We start from the raw sequence: 19977 nt of genomic DNA, 5'->3' as shown, positions 1-19977 counted from the left end.
TTCTACTGGCCCTTCTTACCCTCAATGCATGTTTTCTTTTTCTTTTGCAGGACATGCTAGCTCTACAGATCATAGACCTCTTCAAGAATATTTTTCAACTAGTGGGCCTTGACCTATTTGTGTTTCCGTACCGGGTGGTGGCCACTGCTCCTGGCGTAAGTTGTCAAACATCTCCTGTGGTTGGCTCCACCAGTCTCTCTTGTCCTTTCTTTACCTCTTGAGTAGCTATAATTTGTTCTTTCCTGTCCTTTTTCTTTCCATCAAGTGCTCGTACTTCATCCTTGCTTCTTATCAGTTTTCTTCTCTATTTTACCTTGTTCTTCTGCTCCCCTCTCACCCTACCCTGTGTTTTATTATGCTGTATTAAGCCGCTCCAGCTAGCCTTCTATTTGAATTGAAGGTTAACTTATATGAACAGACATTCTTGCTGAAAACTTAATTACCCTACCCAATCCTTCCAGGCTTGAGTGACATCTTTTCAGTTTTGTGGCCTGTACTGAAGTCCACAGTAGAGAAACACAATACACTTATGTTGGGGGCATTTCAGAAACCCGCTCTTGATTCCCTTAGTCCAAAGAAGGCAGAGCCTTTCTAGTCCAAGGGCATGCATTCTGGAAATCTCAGCCACAGGATTTAGCATTCGTTTCCCATCTCTATGTTCTCAAAAATGCACCCAATGCATGTTTTTAAACATGACTTATATAAGACTGTCATGAAGAGACCCTCTGGGTAGGTAGTGTGTGTAAAGCAAATGTTTAGATTGATGTCTTGGATTGACTTCCACAAGGCCACCAATAAATTTGTCTTGCAAAGAGATCCCTTTTCGGGTGGGCACCCAAAGTGTTTTTCCCATTTATTTGGGACTCGCTTGCTGGTATTCTTCAACACTGAAAAGTAGGATACTGTTATTTAGTGCCCTGACCCCTAAAACATGTCAAAATTAACTTAAAACCTGATTGCCACATTTGACTTTCCTGGGGCCATAGTATATGGTGCAGAAGTACATCCATGGTATAGATTCCCATTGTTTACGGGAGCGCATATTGTGCTACAGGGGCAGTGAAAATATGGTTTCAGGCCTACTGTGTGTATATCTTGACAGCAGCAGCTTGACCCTGCTGCACATAGCTGTCAAAATCACTGATATTAAATATTAAATAATTCACCACTAAGCCCTCATTGCCTGCCCACAAGGTAGGGTGCAAAACATTCAAGAGTGAAATGTTGCACGTTCCCACGGTGACTAGGCCCAAAATTGCACTGTCATTGGTCAGGCTGCAGTGCAGCTGGGACTTTAATCTATCTTTTTTACCTTTAAATTGTCTGCATGTTCCGGAGCCTAATTTGCATTAGGTCTCCAGCAACTGACCAGATGGTACTTGGCGTGAATTAGGTGTGAAAGAGGTGTGAAAATCGCTCCCAGAGCAGAAACAATGGCCTGTGAGTATGGGGGTGTTTCTTTCCCTGGCAGAAAGATCAGGTGGTCTGTGCTCAGCAATTGAATTAACTCCAAAGTGCCCTGCCCTGCCACAAGCAAATGTTAGGCTGAACGTCCGAGTAAGGGGCACTCTGGGATTGTTGCAGTAAGGTAAGAGGAACTGGTGAGAAAGGGGGTAGGGTTGCCCCCAGAAACTTTTACCTCATTGGTTGAGTTACGCCACACCCACTTTCTGGTGCTAGGCATACATGTGGCACCCCAAGGTACCATCCTCAGAACACTTTCTGGACCTGATGAAATTCAGAAGAGGGCTGGACCCGCTGTCTGTGGCCTGAGATATACCCTGAAGGACTGGATGTTCTCCCTCTTGTACCCAGAACAAATAAGTAGACTCCAACGGTCAGTTGGCCCACTTCCTTTGTGGCTTGAGGAACACAACAAGCTGCAAGAGGCCTCTTCCTGGAAATACCTGTAGGAGAGTAGGGTCTGCTTTCTATGTTCACCCCCACTTTTTGCTTTTGCTTTACTGGTTTTCGACTTAGATGTGGCTGTGGGCCTGCTAATCAGACCCACAGCCCTGCTGTTCTCTCTCTAAATTAATACTATGTACTTTAGGTGCATAACCCATTTGGATAGGATCACCTTATTGGCCCCTGTACAGTGTACCCTAGGTACCCAGGGCATAGGTGTACCCTAGGCCTACCAGGGGCTGCAGCATGTATTATGCCACCCCTGGCCTGGCCTTCCATTTTGACACAACTGGCTGATCACTCAGCTGGGGCAAGGTCGTGTAATCACCCCTTGCTTAGGTGTAGTATTCCTATACCTAACTTACATATAGACACGTGTACCTATCAGTCACTCCTATGGCAGGCCTTGACAATCCTGGAGGCAGAGTGCTTGGTAACATGTGAGATGGTGCTCTAGCATGAGCTGAGCCTGTCTGCAGCTTTCGGAACCTTGTCCTTATAGCTGTTCTATGATATAGCCTACCATATACTCTTAAAGTGCCTTATAATCTTAGACGGTTATGGTAACTATGGTTTGGCTTTATCGAAACATGTCGTGTAAGGTGTCTAACACTGTGGAATAATACCCCCATGCCATTTCTGGACATGAGAATATTATTCCCCCCTTCTAGAGGGAAAGACATGTTAAAATCATACTTCAACTGTTAGCCTCTGACCAAAGCCTCAGCATCACAAAATGGATGCTGCTGCCACGACACAAGTCTGACCTCCTGCAGCTGGGAGTGATCCCAGCCAGGGAGGCCTGGACAATAGGTTTCCTGCTTGGGGAGGTGCTAGCACCTCCCCAGACAGCCTTTAGTGTATTGGGGCAGGGTGGGCTGAAAGGAATGAGACATGCCTGGGGCACACAAGGTGTTCCTTGCATAGTCCAGTTCAAACCGGCGCTGGGGCACTCCAGCCCCAGCTCTGGCGCGAAACTGGACAAAGGGAAGTGGGTGTAACCACCCCCTCCCAGGTCCCACCCATAAGGCGTGACCTAGCAGGTATCCCAGCCCCCCAGATTAGTATAAGAGTGGGAGTTGGGCCTCAAGACTTTAGATTATCCTGAACCTGCAAAACTGAACAGAAACTCTGGACCTTCGACATTCGACGAAAGAAGAAGACTGAAGAATCTCCCTTGTAGCCAAGGAGTGGCTACCCTGTGCAAACAGGCACCATCAAGAGACTACCCTTTGCTTTGCCCACGTTCTACGAGGAACCGACTGCAGAGCCTGACCAGAGCCTTGACTTCCAGACTTCTCCGACCCTGATCCACATCTACAGCAGAGCTGAGATCCGTGGAGGCGACGAGCGACGTGGGACCGGCTACCTGGAAAAAGTGGCTAGTAACTTAAAGCGCAGCTTCTGAGGTACCCTCGAAGTTGTGCACCGGGGATTGAGAAGCCCCAACCCCAAGCACCATCTGCACCGAAGATCAGCCCCCCACACTCCACGAGTCCTGCGTGGGGCCCTTCAGCATTTTCCTGCTTGCCGCGTCTGTCCGGTTGCTTGCCCGCTGGCTAGTGGCCTTTGTGACGACGCACCCTGAAATCTTCTGCGCTGGTTTGGCTCCTCCAGACTGGCTCCCGCTTCTCTGCAAAGAAGAAGCACCCCAGACCTTCCTGGTCTGCACCAGAAGCAAGTCCTCCGTTCTTCGTGGGTTCCGCTTGCCAAGGCTTGGTGAGTCCTAGTCCAACTTCGACGCCGCCGACAGCAAGAGCCTTCGTGGGACAGCTCGCCTCCTGGTCCTGGTCGTCCTCGACGCTTCCTGGTCCTCCTGGCTGCAGCGACAAGCTTCACCTTCACCTGCAATCTTCACGACATCGCCTGGTTCCTTCCTGGTTCCACGTGGTCACTGGCTAGTGACCTTGACTCTGTCCCTTCTGCTTGCAGGGTTCCTTTCTTCTTGATCCCAGCCTTGGGATCCACCGGACACTCTTCACTGACTGCCTGTCAGCATCTTTCTTCAGGCATCCATAGGAGTCGACGACGAAAACGACGCATCTTCACCCCTATGCACCCGCAGCCTGTGGGCTAGGTAACTTGGGTACTCCGGTGCTCATCAGGATAGTGACTATCCTAGTGTCTAGTTTTCAAGTCCCAACTTCCTAGCTACTCCGGAAGTGTCCTAAATCTACCGTTTTCTAAACTGTACTATTGCTATTGACTTTTACGCATTACGCGTGAGTGTTTCCACTCTGCACACGAATCCCGTGGGCCTCCCACTTCCTAACTAACGCTAGTGTAGTGTAGCCCCAGCGATTCCCTAGGCCTAGGCCTATTCTATTTCCGTGACAGTGGTCCTTATACCACTTACTTAGTATATGGTTTGCGTGGCCCCTAGGGCCTAACTGTATTACTTACCTGTGTGACTTAATGTATGCTTAAATAAGACTGTGTTGTACTTACCTCTAATCTCATAAAGAGTGCTGAGGGTTTGACTAGAATAAATACACTTTATTTTATATATATATATCTGTTGTGGTGTCCTTTCATTTGGTATTCAAGGGATTATATATGGTATCACAGCTGGCTTCACATGCCATTCAGAGTTTAGCCTAAGACTGCTCTTGTCCATGCTACCACTAGGATAGCTGGTCTATAAGGTTGACTTTACAACCAATCACCATAAGGGGATTTGGACTGATATAAGGTGTACACTAGAACTAGTGACATCATACATCAGGCCAACTTCTCACAATACCCAACTGACCAGTCACTAGTGGACGTGGACTTTGCTGTTGGCCTCTGCCTGACACCCCGAGAGTGTCAAAGAGCCCTCCACTGTGGTCCTGATGGCTTTGGAATTGTATTTCTGTGGTTGTTTTTAGCACAGGAAGAAAATCTAAAACTTTGAATCACTTGTTCTCCAAAGCTCCTGGGTGATCTGTGGGAAAAGTCTCTGTCTGACAGTTCCTTTGCATCAGAATTAATTTCAGCTTTCAGAATTGTCCCAGTCACGGCACCCCGACACCCCTGAAAACCTCAACTAAGTCCCATTCTACTACTTAGAAACAAGTACTCTAGAGCTTCAGCGGGACCAGCCTGCTTCAAGTATCTGGCCTTCGGTTCCGTGGCAGGGGGCTGCAGTTTCTGCAGCAGCCTGCTCAAGGTGAATTTCTCTTCTCAAAAGGTGACCAAGTCCCTTTCTGCATTGGGACTTAAAAACTTTTTCAAACTTTTTGAGTTCCATCCTTTCACCAGGACCAATCCACGTGTTGTATCTGACCAGGGCTCCATCAAGGTCTGCCTCAACTTGCACCTAGACCCTGTTCTGCTGCTTCCATAGACATGATTGGCACTTTGCGTTTTTTTGGCTCTCTATTCACTTAAATCTGTAAAAATTCATATTTCTCATTAGATTTTTGTGTTTTTGTTCTTATTTTACTCATCCATTTTTTCTCTTCATTTTAAAACTGGTTGAGGAATTGTATTCGGTTTTGTGTGACTTTTTTCTACTGTGTGTGCACATCTTAAACACTTTACATATTGCCTTTGATTTAAGCCTGCCTGCTTTGTGTCATGCTACTAGGAATTGAGCACAGGTTTATTGTACCTAATTTCTGTGACAATCAGCAGGTGGTGGCCTTACCTTTTGAGTTGGACATTTGTTCATCCTAATTATTAATCCACTTTCCTACAGTCTGCACCTAAATTGATATAACAGTTGAAAACTGCTGGCAAACTTTTCTATGTACAATTCTTTGTAGGCAACTTACGTCAATATGTATTGATGACATTTAGACTTCACTGTTGTTTTAAAATAGTTTGCTATTTCAGGTGCCAGTACGGTATGTAACTATTGAAGTTGTTTTGGCATAAAATATGTGCTTGTAGGGTCAGTTATTGAGCAAAGCTATGTTGCATGTGTGCCAAAAAAATAAAATGACACCATTCCTGCTTTTTCTCCTCTTACATTGTCTCTAGTGTGGTGTAATAGAATGCATTCCTGAATGTACCTCTCGGGACCAGTTGGGCCGACAGACAGATTTTGGCATGTACGATTATTTTACCCGACAATATGGGGATGAGTCTACGCTTGCTTTCCAGAAGGTATTTTTCCTTTCCGTTTGTGTCAGGCCACAATGCAAATCACTTGAGAAACATTGCTTGGGTAATATTTTTTTTGTGACATTTGGAATGTATAAAACTGATGCTGCAGTGAAGTGTATTTGGTGCCATTATCACAATTAATCTGGATGTTTCAAACCATGCCTTTTTACTGTCGCATCTAACTGACTTACATTTTTCAAAGCTTAATTCAGTAGCAGAAACAAAATCACTGTCTCGTGTCAGTAGCCCACTTTGCCTACAAGTTTATATTTTGATGCAAGGAAGGAGGAAAGAGTGGTGGAGTCCTCGTTGCAGCTACTTCGAGGCTTTAAAAGCTCAACACCGTAACCTGTAAATTCAACAATTTTATTTATTCTCCCAGCTTATCGTCTTAGGGTTCTGAAGATTTATAGGCCTTCACTGCATCCTTTTCTACACAAATCTCTTTGGATACCCGTAAACTGTACACTATTTGATACTTTTTCTTCCTTTCACCCTCACAGGCTCGCTACAATTTCATCCGCAGTATGGCTGCTTACAGTCTGTTGCTGTTTCTTCTGCAAATCAAAGACCGACACAATGGAAACATCATGCTGGACAAGAAGGGCCACATCATACACATTGGTTAGTGTGCAAACCTCAGCGTTGAACGTCGCTCTTTGGAGTTATGTAATTGGTTCACTGGAGTGTAATGCAGAGTCCCCCATTCTCATCCTCCTTACCCAGCGGAAGGCCTACTTTTCCATCTGTCCTCTTTCATTTTTGGCTTGTCTTTCAATTTCAGTCTCAAATGGTCTGCAGAAAGATGTCAACGTCCGTCTGTTCAGCTCTAGTCTCCCTTTATGTCTCTCTCTATTATTTTTCACCGACACAGGATATAATGGGCCACCTGGGATGTCATTAGTGGAGGCACTTAATTATTTGTACTAGTAAAGTGTTGGGGGAGCAGAGGAGACAGCCATTATCTTCATCTAGGACACCAATAACCCTGCTACCACCCCTCATTGGGGCCATTCAAATTTTTGTCTTCTAGAGCTAGCTTTCACTATTCCATGTTAGGTCTCTCTTTGCCTATTACCCTCATGTAGGATGCTGGCTCTCTATATAGTGTACTAAAGTAAAGTGCACTGTGCAGAGAGTCCGGTGGATCACTTATTGGTATACAGAGGTAAAAGTAGATAATACTAATGCTCTATTTGTGGTAGTGTGGGTGAGCAGTTAGGCTTATCAGAGGGCATTGCTAAGCATTTGTTGTACTCACAGAGGCAATAATTGAGACACACACTCAAGAATAAATCAGTGACCAATTTGTAAAACAAATTCGATTTTTATATCCTTTTTCAGACCAAAAACTCCGTTCTAAGGTAAGTAATTTTTAAGTTATGAATTTTTAAAGCTCTCAAAAGAAATCACTGTTGTGCGCAAATATGTGCAGAAGAATTCAATGGGGAAAAAATTGAAAAAAACATAAAATCACGGGAGTGGGATGCTGAGGTTGTTGGTAGCAGGCGCGATACGAAGAAGGGGGCCACCTGAAAACACACTGCACAAGAGGACTTAAAGGTAAGTCTGAGGGGTCCTACTCGAGGGAGCAGGTCTCAAGGACCTCAGGGCCACTGTAGCACAGCTGGTTTGTCGTTACCTTGGCTGGCGGGCGGGCTGAGTGCAGAGCAGATCGGGCAGCCAAGCTTCGTGTCTCAAGACGGTCCCCGTGTTCCGGGGTAGGCAGGTTGCAGGGGGGATTCTGGGACAGCTGGTTCACTCACAGAGTGGGTCTCAGGAGTCCAGAAGTCCCTCAACGGTTGTCTGTGTCCTGTGTTGTTGGAGTCCGGATTACACTCTTTCTTCTCGGTTTTCAGTGTAGGGGGTCCAGTACCCCAAGTATTGGCATGGCTACGGTAGTTCCTGGTGTCCTCTCACTTGGTGGAGGGACAGATGTGCTCCTTCGGAGTTGAAGTACCTGTTCTTGCGTGGGTGCTGTGTCAGGATCACCGAGGAGCAGCAGATTGGTAAACCGGACTTCATGGTTCGGTTCCTGCAGGCTGAAGGGAAGTAGCTCCTCTACTCCAAGGGAAGTTCTCAGCAATTAGTTGAAGGCTGGAGGTGCTCTGGGGGTTTTGGAGGCCTCACAGTTGGAGGACGAGACAGCCGGCCATGATTGTTGAGTCCCGGGAGCAGCTGGCAGGGTTTGGCACCAATTGTCTACAGCAGGTCTTCTGCTCTCGAGTCAGCAGCTCTTCTTTGTTTGTTGCTCTTCTTAGGTCTGTCGAATCTGAGTTTGGGGTCCAGAGATGCCACCTAAATACTACATTAGGGAGCGTTAAAGGGGGCAACAAGTAGTAGCCAATGGGCTACCTACCTTTACGGTGTCTTCACCCTTTAAGTGACCAATTCCTGTGGGAAGGGGCACGACCCTGACCCTAGTTGGCTAATTATCCCTCAAACCAGGATGGAGGGAAATTAAAAGTGGGGTCCACATTGCCTGCCACTTTAGGGGTGGTGCTGGATGAATGGGAACCCACCTCCTAATTCACCTGCCTGTCCTCCCGCCAAATGTGGAACAGGAAAGGGGGTTGGCATCCGTGCTTAATTTGTAAAATAATATGTTGCAAGACCCTCGTCAGTCGGGCATTGTGGCTTGCAGTACCCATTGCCCCTGCCAGCGCTCCTAATGACAGTACCAAACCAACTACTAACCATCACATTTGTACAAATGTGACAATACAGACTCTCCCAGGCCCCCAAAGCTATAAGAATGGCTTGGGCTGCAGCTATTAGTCATTTTTAAGGAATGTTGAAATAATAAACAACTGTTGTTGTGCTTGCTTCTAAATTTTCGACAAACAGCACCACCATATTACAGACTGTCATAAGGGCGGGTGTTGACAATTAAGTGCGGGTGCTGAACATCGGAAACCACCTGCTCAAATTAAGTACTGGTTGGCATCTTTCCTCTAGCTGGTTCTGTCTGGGTCGCCTTTGAAGCTTCCCGGCTTGGAAGTCCATCCTGTCCTGGGGGAGGTGTGAAGCACCTCTGCCCAGAGCAGGCTTTGTTCCTGGCCTCTGAGTGTGCTGGCCCTCACCCTGTGAGGTCAGAAACAAGTCTGGTAGTGGCAGGCTGGCTAGTACTAGTCAGAAACCACACCAGTGCTTGGGAGATTTTCAGGGGACCCTCTAAAGGGTTTCCTAGTATGCATTTATTAATAATTCCAACACTAGAATCATGAGGATTTATTAAGACGAAATGTTTGGTACCAAACATCTTAGGATACAGTGAAGCTATCCTGGATCTGGGAAACTCGTAATGACGAGTATCCAGGCCATGGGTACGCTTGGCGCCTACAATATCCAAGAATGGACTTGATATTGTAGGGTCATATCTGCTCATGCAGATATGTCCACACATGCAATATAATGCGCCCTACTGTAGGGCTGCAAGGCCTGCAGTAGGGCATTGAACACGGATGTGTGCCATGTGTACTCTTCGTTTTTTCTTCACCAAGACACAAAGTCTGCAATGGCAGTTTGCATGGTCTTGATGAGGGGCCTCTGGGTTGTTAGAATTTGTGCTGCAGCCCCAGTGGACTCTATTCAGTCCCAATGCCCTAGGTACCAGGAGTACCATTTACTAGGGAGTTATACGGGTTGCTGAAATTGTGCCAATTGTGGTATAGATTTAGGGAAAGAACATTGGTACTGGGAACCTGGTTAGCAGGTGCCCAGTACACCTCAGTCAAAGTTGCATCAAAAACCAGGTAAAAAGTGCGGGATACTGCAACAAGAACCCAGTTTCTCACACCTCACTCAAGGGATAGACAACTAAGTACTCTAGGTTGATAGTGACAGTGGCACTAGTGTTTTAGGCTCATGTGCTGTGATAAGGCCTTTAACTTCTATACATGACTTCCATCACTGTAGCACTGTATCATTTACTACCCCTTGAAAGTGTAGGCCTATGGAAGTAGACTGGCTACCTTACTGCTTTCCTTGCAAGAGCCATTTTCGATAAGATTATTTCAGGACATTTGTCTTTTTGTTTTGGGCCTACTGTTTCTTTTTGATGGAATCTTTTGATCCTGCTACCCCTGTACTGTATATGTTTTTGAAGCTTGTTTTTCTACCATTCACCCACAAGAAAACATGCATTGCTCTTGCTTTTTGCACTCTCTTTGGGCTTCTTTTCCCTGACCTCCTGTAATATGCAACACACTAAACACCACACGCCTCATCAGTAAGCAAGAACTCTGGTTACTTAGGAGACTGGATGGGGTTTTAGTGGGGGGATGCCATTAGGCCCTCCGATCTCAGGACACGGGCCTGTGATCCTGAAAAATAAGTAGCAGCGAATACTCAATTGCAACCCTTGAGAATTGGGGCTGTTGCAGGAAAGCTTCCTCCGACTGCTCAAAAGGGTTGATAGAGGATGGATATTACATTACCCGTCCTACTTAGGGTGGACTGTGTGATATTCTTTATTTTCTCTGTCGGTGAGGGACAAAAAAAACCAAACAAATAATGACCCTTATATCCTGGGGTAAAAACTGCGTCTGTGTAGGGGTTATTACTTTGGGAGATATGTTTTTGAAAAAGCAAACGTTTGTAAAAGTTTGGTTGGCGGCCATCAGAATCAATGGTAGTTGTCCACCAAACGTTTTGTACCTTGACAGGAACCACCATGATGGCAGTTCCTTTCAAGATACAGAGATCACCACTCTGCCAGTGATGATCTCTAAATTGGGCAGAGGATACCTCGTCAGGAAGGCAGATATAATCTTCTCTGCCATCCTGACACACAGAGCACCATCCACCAAACTCTAGATCTGGTCCTAAATTTGCCTCGACCTTTAATTTTCATTAATAGTGTTGAACTAAAGTAGATTGAAGAGATCCCTAATGATGTGGTGGACCCTTGGATTACAGCCACCAGGCTGCTGACCAGATTAGGGCTTTATGATGACCACGACTCCTTCTGATGTCCGTTTATCAAGACAATAGATGACGCAATTTATGGTATGGCTAGAAGAGTCTGGAAGTAGGAATTGTGTTTATGATATAAATGTGACCAGGTCCGATCCAGTAATAAATGCTGCCTCCTCTCCAAACAGAATAGTCCGTTCCAGTAGTGCGGATGTGGTTTAGTAAATGTAAGACCTCGGAGGAGATTGATGGACTTCTGTGTTTAACCCCTCTTCCGCCCCCATAAGGTGTGAGTCAAAAGATTCCACACTTTGTGAACCCATTCATAAGTTGCTTTTCTGTTATTACAAGGTTATTGTCTTTGTGTACGATTCCTTCACCCCTTTGTGGCATTATGTAATCCATACTGTGCTGAGTGTGGGGTGGTAATTCATCGCCTTGAGTGGTGTGCCACTTTAAGGGTTTAACTCCACTCTTTCTGTCTGCAGACTTTGGGTTTATGTTTGAAAGCTCTCCTGGTGGTAACCTGGGCTGGGAGCCCGATATCAAACTGACTGACGAGATGGTGATGATTATGGGTGGGAAGATGGAAGCCACTCCCTTCAAATGGTTCATGGAGATGTGTGTCCGTGGATACCTTGCTGTCAGGTAAACAACCATTCTCTTTGTGCCCTATTTTTGCTGGTTTAGAAAGTAAATGTGGTGTGCTTCCTCTCTGCCCGCAGGTGGCAAGTCTGTCCTCCTCTGCTGGTGCATATCCCCGTTCTTTCCTTTCTAATCTACACTTGGACTTGTTTCTCTCCCACAGCACAAACGCAGTCTCCTCTGCTGGCAAAGCCTTCTGATGTGGTGGGCTGTTCAATCTCCTCGTCGGGTCCTGCTTGATCTCATGTGTAATTGTGGATTCAAATGGGTTGCATTGTCTGTGTTCATGCTTTGAGTTTCTGGTGCTATAAGGAGTAAAGCAGTTGGTTATAAAACACTTTAAAAGTAAGATTTTATTTTTGTGGCTGAACTGGGACGGATTGAAATCACACATTTAAGAAGCTTGCAATTTCCTTGAGATCAGTGGCCTTGGACATTATTGGGCCAAGGGTAATTTATCACAATGCGCTCTCAGGCTGTAATTTCTTCCAGGGTTGAGCTTGCTGAAAGGAAAACTGTTATGAATGCCCCTTAAATAAACAAACGTCAGATATTTCGCTAGACCTCCACAGGTGCAACGCCTGTGAAAGTCGAATTGGGGTCTCTACAAGTAGGGGATTGTTCCTTTTTCTGTACCCCTTACACTATTTCACACTCTACAACCAGCTTTTGGCTCCGGACAATCACTGCTAAATAAATTAAGGTGGTTGTAGTGTCAGTTGCCTCCTTCCTGGACTGGGACATAGATGTTCATGCAGGCCCCCTTTCTGTTCCAGGTACTTGGCTTTGGGGGGAGTTGACGCATCACATATGTGTACTATAACTCAGAGCATCAGACATTGAGTCCTGTCCTTCCTGTCAGTTTTTCAACAGGAATTAAATTGATTCTGAAATTAAAAGATTTCTGCATACTAGATAGTGAACCAAGGATATAGCGTAAAGTTTCACAGATTACCCAGAGAAGCAGAGCATTTTGCGATTTGGGCTTTAATGTACCCAGGTAATTTGAGCCTCTGATATTTTTTAGGGTAGCCTACTGTCACGGAACCTTGTACTGGACACGATGAGTTGTACTCCTCCTGTTCCTTCAGGACCTGCATTTCGTTTTCATCAAGGTTGTGACTAGGGTTCACTTTTCATTAATCAAAAGATTCAGTCTGACAGGATACTTGAACAGGACAGACTTCCACCTTAACTGACATTTTTCATAACCTAGATGTCATCTGGGTTTAGAATTTCTGTCTTACTAGAACTCCCTCCCATGCGTCTTCTCCCTACATCCTCTTAACTTCTGACACAACGTATCCTGGAAGATCTGCATCAAACTCTATTTTAACAAGATCATTTCCTTTATCACTAATTGTAAGAAGTTTCTGATTGATAATTCCAACTGCAGAGTCCTCTCTTTTTGAATATTCCTCAAGCGTCAGACTGGATCTGGAAAATCTTTAGCAGTACCCCTGCCTGCTGGTAGGTGGTATCATGCAGCTTGGAGCCAACATCATTCTGCTCAGGAAGTGACATGTGGGGCCACATATAAATGCCACCCATGCACACTGATATGAGTTCTTTTGTTTCCACATCACCAGACTCGGATCCAGCAGTGCCCCTCGTCTTTCACACGACTGTTTCCTACAAAAAATAACTTTACACTATTGGAGGGCAAGGAAAATGTCTTCCCCCCCCCCCCCCCAAAAAAAAAACAAAGGCTTCAAACCTTATAGACCTTATTGGAAGCAAATGTCTGTGACTGACTACCTTCAGATTTGTCTATGGGTATGTACGTCACAACAACTTCCATTTGCATGGCATCTGTGATGTCTTATCATTTACATTTAGCTGACGTGTTTTTTAAAGACAGTTGTATAGCAGCTTTTTAGGTGATTTTAAATGCCTGCTGCACTGTTTTTTTCTTTGGATGCATCTTCATAAAGATTAATCCAAAGTCCAAGTGAGTACAGGATGAATGGCTGGAATATATTTCTTATTATATGTGTACCTGGCAGTTTAACACATTCTCTGTTAGAGGTCAGCTCACTTTATTTTCTCTTGACTTCCATGCAGATGCCATATGGGGACCTACGATACACAACATCTTAGTTCCACATTTGTAAAGATACTTTAATTTCAGTCGTAACTAGAGACGTAGATCTCAGCAAGTGTAGAATAAGTAATTCCATATTTAGTTAGGTATCAGTACTACGCATAATAAACCTGATCTAGTAAGTATACCTGTGACCGTTGTCCCAGTAGAAACTGCCTGAAAGACTTTCTGATTATTTTATTTTTAAAATAATTATTTTGTGTCTGGTTCAGTCGAAGAAACAGCTGTGTTGTAGAGATCCATACCCATATTTGACTAACAAAACAGGATAGTGAATTCGCCTTCAAGGCCGAGCACATTGAAATAGACAACTGTGGTTTTGAATTCTACTATACTACTGCATCATTGCACTTGGTTTGTCTCGTCTAAAATTGACATATCCCATTCTCTTGCTTTGGATCCCAAATAATGTTTACATCTGTACCCCAGGGTGCCTTTCCGAATCTGAGAGTCGCTTAATAGTCTTAGGGCCACATGCATCAAGCATTTTTGTCTACGTAAACGAACCGGCCCATCTGCGAATGCAAAAAATGCTTTTCGGATGCAGCAAACCATATTTTGCGATTCGGTAACCTGTTCCCGAATCGCAAAATGGGATTGCGATTCGCTATTAGGAAGGGGCGTGCTTAGAACGCCCCTTCTTAATACCCAATCGCATCGGTATGTATGAATGTTTAGTGACCAAAATGCGGTCGCAAAACATTCACATTTTACCACCTGCTTCAAGTAGGTGGTAACCCATTCCCAAATAGGAAGAGGTCCCCAAGGGACCCCTTCCCCTTTGTGAATGTTTGTAGAAGCATTTGTTAAGAGCAGGCAGTGATCCCATGGACCACTGCCTGCTCTTAAAAGTAAACAGGCTGCTGCGAACCCAGCATGCCACCATCCCTGTGATTTTTGCGATTCCTAGGGGGTCGCAAACTGCGTCTTACCTCATTAATATTCATGAGGTTGGTCATTTGCGATCCCCTAGGAATCGCAGAAAGTGTTCAACACACTTTCATGCATGCCGTTTTCCGATTCCCTAATTGCGAATCGGAAGGATTCGCAACTAGGGAATCGGAAAACGTTTTTTTTCATGCATCTGGCCCTAGTTTTGAATTGAGGTTCCTTGTTAATAAAGTTAAGCATTTGAGAAATGTTGTACTAGGCCTCATTCAATCACTTTAAAGATGTTTTGCCGTCAGCCACCAAAGAGTTACTGATGCTCTGATCTTGATGTTGTGTGTCGAAGATATTATAAAACATGGGTTGCTTTGGGGCTTTACCACCTCAAGAAGCAAAGGCAGTATTATTTTACAGTTATACATTATTGTCCTCCTGAAAGAAAATAATATTTTAAAACAAGGAATCAGTAGAAGACACCAAGACAAGAAAATGTATTGTAAATTGTTTTTGTATTAACATATAAGGACCAATCTTTTGAAAACTGATCCATTTATAATAGATCAAATGTAGTGGTTAAGGTTTGAAGGATTTCTAGAATGTGATATTTAACACTCTAGCGCTTTAGCTTATTTAATGCTGCATCTTTTCTTAGTACAGTGATAAAAACATGGTTTTTATAATATTCTAACATAATAGCCTGCCTGTGAATAGTCTGGGTCTCCCCCATTGTATAAAAAAGTGAGTTGTGAATAGGGATTAAAGAGAAGGATTGTCTCTTGTGTCTGCTCCTGTTACAGAATGTGAAACACTAGAATACCTTGCTCTTTTGCTCACCTGCTCGCCCTTTATTACCTCCTTTTAGGCCATACATGGATGCTGTTGTGTCCTTGGTGACGCTCATGCTGGACACAGGGCTGCCCTGCTTTCGAGGACAGACTATAAAACTTCTCAAGTAAGTGTCACAGCTATAATTGGGTAATTTTGCAGATGTGAAATGCATATTTTTCTAGATTCTGCAAACTAAATCAGTTCTAAAGGTTTGTGTAGTTCAATACTTGTTCATGGTACTAGCCGGCAGTCTGTTTGTCTTTGACTGCCTACCCGTGCACATTGGTGTTGTTTCTGAGATGTAAGATTTCAAGCTGCTTCAAATCTTGTTGGCTTGTGTGCAAAGTCTGACAGTAAGGATACAAATTACTGCAAATTAATAAATACTTCATCTGAAGATAGTTATTCATAAAACTGTACACCCAAGGATCAAACTTTATCCAGATAACATTTGGCACTTCTAGTATCCCTGCACCTGCTTGATACCAGCAACACAGGCAGACCTGTACGTTTGTACCTGAAGCGACATTTACAGCAAAGTAGGCTGCTCTGGTGACTGTGCCGTCAGTTTTTTCTTTCTTTTTTTATTTTTACTATGCACCGATGAGGCTGAACATCTGGAGTAGCACAAATATACCTCGTTATTTTATTTCAATAGCTTTCTTAAAATTGACTTCTTAAATTTGTTATGTAAATTATATCTAAGAATGAATGTAAGCCCATTAGCAATTTCAGACACTGGTTGTCTGTGTTAGACCCTCACCAATATTGTATGTGGTGGTTCCACGCTTGTAGGTGTCTGATTCTGGGGCAAGTCCTGGTCTTGCTCCCCTTAGTGTTGTCAATGTAGATTCACCAGCCCCGTGAAGCTGAGAAAAAGATCTGTCATTCAGAATCTCTGGAACACGAAGAAGATAAAATCAGAAGGTTTCAGTGGTAGTCCTTGTTCACCAAGCTCCACTCCTATCTTGCCAGAATTAGCACCTAAACCACTATCTTCATCCTCAAAGGCTACTGGGAAAAACCCCTCCCTTTTCAGCTCATTGTGCCTAATTCTCCTATTCCAGCTATTCACAGACATGCCCACCTCAGTGAAGACCTGTCATTTGCACCAGTATTGGAACTTTCATAGATTCACATGCTTGAATCATTCCCTGTTGTCAAGATGGTAGTCTCCGGTACCTTAGAAAAGTAATGTCACAATGAACAAAGAACATAGAGGCCTTAGGCCTTTTGGTTTAGTAACATATCCTAGTCATTATTTTAAAAAGGACCAAACTTAAGAGTCAACCAGTCAGGTCACACCACCGTGTAAAACTTTCCTGAGAGAAGCTCCAATCCCTAAGATTTTCTACCGAACGCCGTGCTAGGAAGTCTCCACTGAGCTCTGCTCAGTTTTCCTTTCAGAACTCTTCAGAAGATTTTTCTACAGACTTTTCCTTTTCAAAATTTACAGATATTCTCTAAGGCTCTGTGTATCTGTTGTTTGGGTGTCTCAAACTGACTTTCATTATGTCAGACACACCGAAAAAGCCTCTGTGGCACTTGCAGGAAGAAGAGGCTACACATTGATGATTGCATATATTGTCTTTATCGTGCGCATAGGAATCTAAGGTATGTTACTTGTTTTCCTCTAAAACTAAAAAAGACCATGAAGGCCTTCTCCTTCTATGGCTGCAAAAGCTCAAGACCACAGAAAAGCCTGTCTCTGATGAGGAGAGTGACTCTTCATCTATGTCTTCCTCCAAAACGTCTCTCAAGAGAGTTAGGAATGTCCCTGTGGCTCATTCCTCTCATGAACCACCTAAAAAGGCATTAAAAAAGACCTCTCAGGTCTGTCATAGACACCGCAGTCCTTCCAAGTCACCTCAGAAAAGTGACCTTCCTTCGCATGAAAGGGGGAAAAAGAAGTGCAGGTCCTCCTCCAAGCAACTTCAAAAATCTACTTCTGAGCCCCCAACACCTCCACCTCAGGTGAAGCACACATTCAAAAGGCCTTCTTCTGTTCCACTGATGAATGGCTCTCCGACAGCCTCTCCGTCATCGAGAAAATCGTTGACAACTCCATTGATGATGAGAGCTGTCACATCACCATCGACGGCATCTACCGCCAACATTATCACGGTGTCGACAGTGGCATCTTCCTCGTCATCGACTTCGTCCGTCAGCCGTACCCCTATCTCGTCCATGATAAGGATTACCTCCTCATCAATACTCCCGTCGACAATGAAGATCTTGACGACGATGCTTCTGTCGACGACACCATCAACAAAGGGTTTCTCGTCGACTGTGCCTACCCCATCAACGTCAATTCCCTTGTCGACAATGAGACAGAAGCCATCAATCACGTTGACGCTATCATCATGGACGACCTTGATGATGACCACAGAAATAATGGCATTTAGGTACAGATTAAGTCAAGTCAAGTCAAGTCAAGTCAAAACCACTTTATTCGATTACTTAAAATCATAAAAGTATACTACACAAATAAATACATAAAATCATGCGATTCACAAATCTACAGTTAAAAACAAGTCCTAATAAAAATTCATAAAAGACCATAAACAACGTGCAATCAATAATACAGAATCAAATTCCATATATCAGATAGGCTCCACATCCTGTATAGGTTTTAGTCTCACCCTCCTTTCTCTAACAGCTGCCACCAGAAAACTAGCGACACAGAACATAATTAATGGACAATCAAGCATGCTTAGGAACAATAAAGCTGGTTTATACTGAGTAAAATTCCTACTCTTTAGCAAGGGAATAATAAACCTCTTCCTGGCATGTTTGAAAAAGGGGCAGAATAACATAAAGTGCGTAGTGTCTTGTGGAGAAATATCATCGCACTTGCAAGGTGCAACATTTTCAGGCTTATGCCAGCCAGCCACATCCCAAAGTACAAGGTGTAATTGGTTGAACCGGAATTTGGACAACAACCATTTGTGAAAGGGATGGGTTACCACTGTAAGATATAAAGACAACCCTGAGGATTGAGATACCAGGACGTGTCCCCTGACGGAAGGTTTACGTAGTTCAACTTCTTCCCGCTCGGCCTCCCTTAACTTCGTGAAATTGGATTTTACCCAGTCAAGATCTGCCTTACAGAGAGTGTCAGGGCTAGAAAAAATTTCCGGTCTCCCAATGTAGGCAGATAACCTCTCGATATTTGACAGCCATGGAATTTTATTCATGTTGTCAAGTCGAGTACAGTCCTTTAGTATTTTATGGTTTAGAGTAAGTTTCGGGTTTAGCCAAATTTTAATCCATAGCAATAATGGGGCTAATTTAATCATGTCTGCTATGTATCCTAACCCGAGTTCCAAATGGACTGAGAAAGAAGCAGTAGATTGTGGGAGGCCGAGGAGGGTGCGAAGAAATTTATTTTCTTCCGTTTGGATCGCATCGTGTTTAATGTAACCCCAGATTGGCGCCCCGTACCTTACAATGGAAACTGTTTTGGCTTTGTAAATTGTTAGTATTGCCTCTGTCGGTTTACCCCCCAGCCTTTTTGCAAAGCCAAGTACAGCCGCAGTTGAGATTTTTATTGAGTTTATCTTTATAGAGAGCTGGGGGGACCATGAGCCCTTGTCGTCAAAGACTACTCCCAAGTAGGTGAAAGTCTTTACTCTTGAGATTACGGCTCCCCTACAATAAAAAGGCTTTACCTTATTTTTCGCACGGCCTAACGACATAGCGTGAGATTTGCCGTTATTAACCACCAAGTCCAGGCTATGCATAAAGTCCCCGAACGAGTCCAGCAATCTTTGCAGCGCCAGGGGAGTCCTAGCCAGCAGGACAGCATCGTCCGCGTATAGGAGGACCGGTATCGGGGTACCTCCCATGCGCGGGATGTCCTGCGTTGCGGCCAGCAGATTTTGTTCCAGGGAGTTTATGTATAGGGTGAACAGCATGGGCGCAAGAATGCATCCCTGTCGTACCCCTCTACTAGACTTAAAGCTGGCCGTACACTTCCCATCCGTCGTCATCCTTATCGATGCATTCAAATCTTGGTGGAGCTCTGAAAGGAAATACACAAGTGGGGGGTCGAGTCCCAAATCCAAAAGCATTGTCCACAGCTTTGACCTATTAACAAGATCAAAGGCCGTGGACAAATCCATAAAACCCAAGTAAAAAGAGCCCCCGGCCACCCTAGTATATTTATCTATTACTAATAGGAGGTTCAGACATTGATCCTCCGTGCTCCGGCCAGCTCTGAAGCCATATTGAGCATCGGACAAGATGTTATTGTCCGAGGCCCAATTGGTTATCCTAGCAAGTATGACTTTCCCCAGGATTTTTATAGAGGAGTCTATCAAGGATATGGGCCTATAGCACTTAGGGTCTGCCCTTTGGCCTTTCTTGAACACCGGTATTATGGTAGAATGGGACCAGGATTTAGGAAAACCTGCGATAACCGAGGAGTTAAATACATTGGTTAATATATTGGCCCAAAAAACCGGATTTGCCTTATACAGGTCGGTAGGGACCCCATCCGGTCCGGGAGCCTTCTTACCCGCAGAGTCTTCAATTGCTTTTAAAACTTCAGTTAAATAAAAATTAACTGGAATTAAAGTAGAAGCCGAATCTTG

The 19977-nt window shown here is 44.4% G+C and overlaps 1 protein-coding gene across 4 annotated transcripts in view; it reads left to right on the top strand.

Annotated features, from left to right (window-relative positions):
* Nucleotides 1–19977, top strand: part of PI4KA (phosphatidylinositol 4-kinase alpha) — a 548133-nt gene that overhangs the window by 484918 nt on the left and 43238 nt on the right. For all 4 annotated transcript variants that reach the window (XM_085633226.1, XM_085633227.1, XM_085633225.1 and 1 more), the window contains 5 exons: nt 51–155; nt 5875–6000; nt 6504–6624; nt 11406–11565; nt 15417–15506. In XM_085633226.1, coding sequence (XP_085489352.1) covers nt 51–155; nt 5875–6000; nt 6504–6624; nt 11406–11565; nt 15417–15506 — 602 coding nt within the window. The remainder of the gene's footprint in view (nt 1–50; nt 156–5874; nt 6001–6503; nt 6625–11405; nt 11566–15416; nt 15507–19977) is intronic.

This window comes from Triturus cristatus, chromosome 11, assembly GCF_964204655.1.
Source record: "Triturus cristatus chromosome 11, aTriCri1.1, whole genome shotgun sequence".
NCBI classification, from domain to species: Eukaryota; Metazoa; Chordata; class Amphibia; order Caudata; family Salamandridae; genus Triturus; species Triturus cristatus.
The sequence above is the reverse complement of the archived record's forward strand: the minus strand, read 5'-3'. Positions and strand labels throughout refer to the sequence as shown.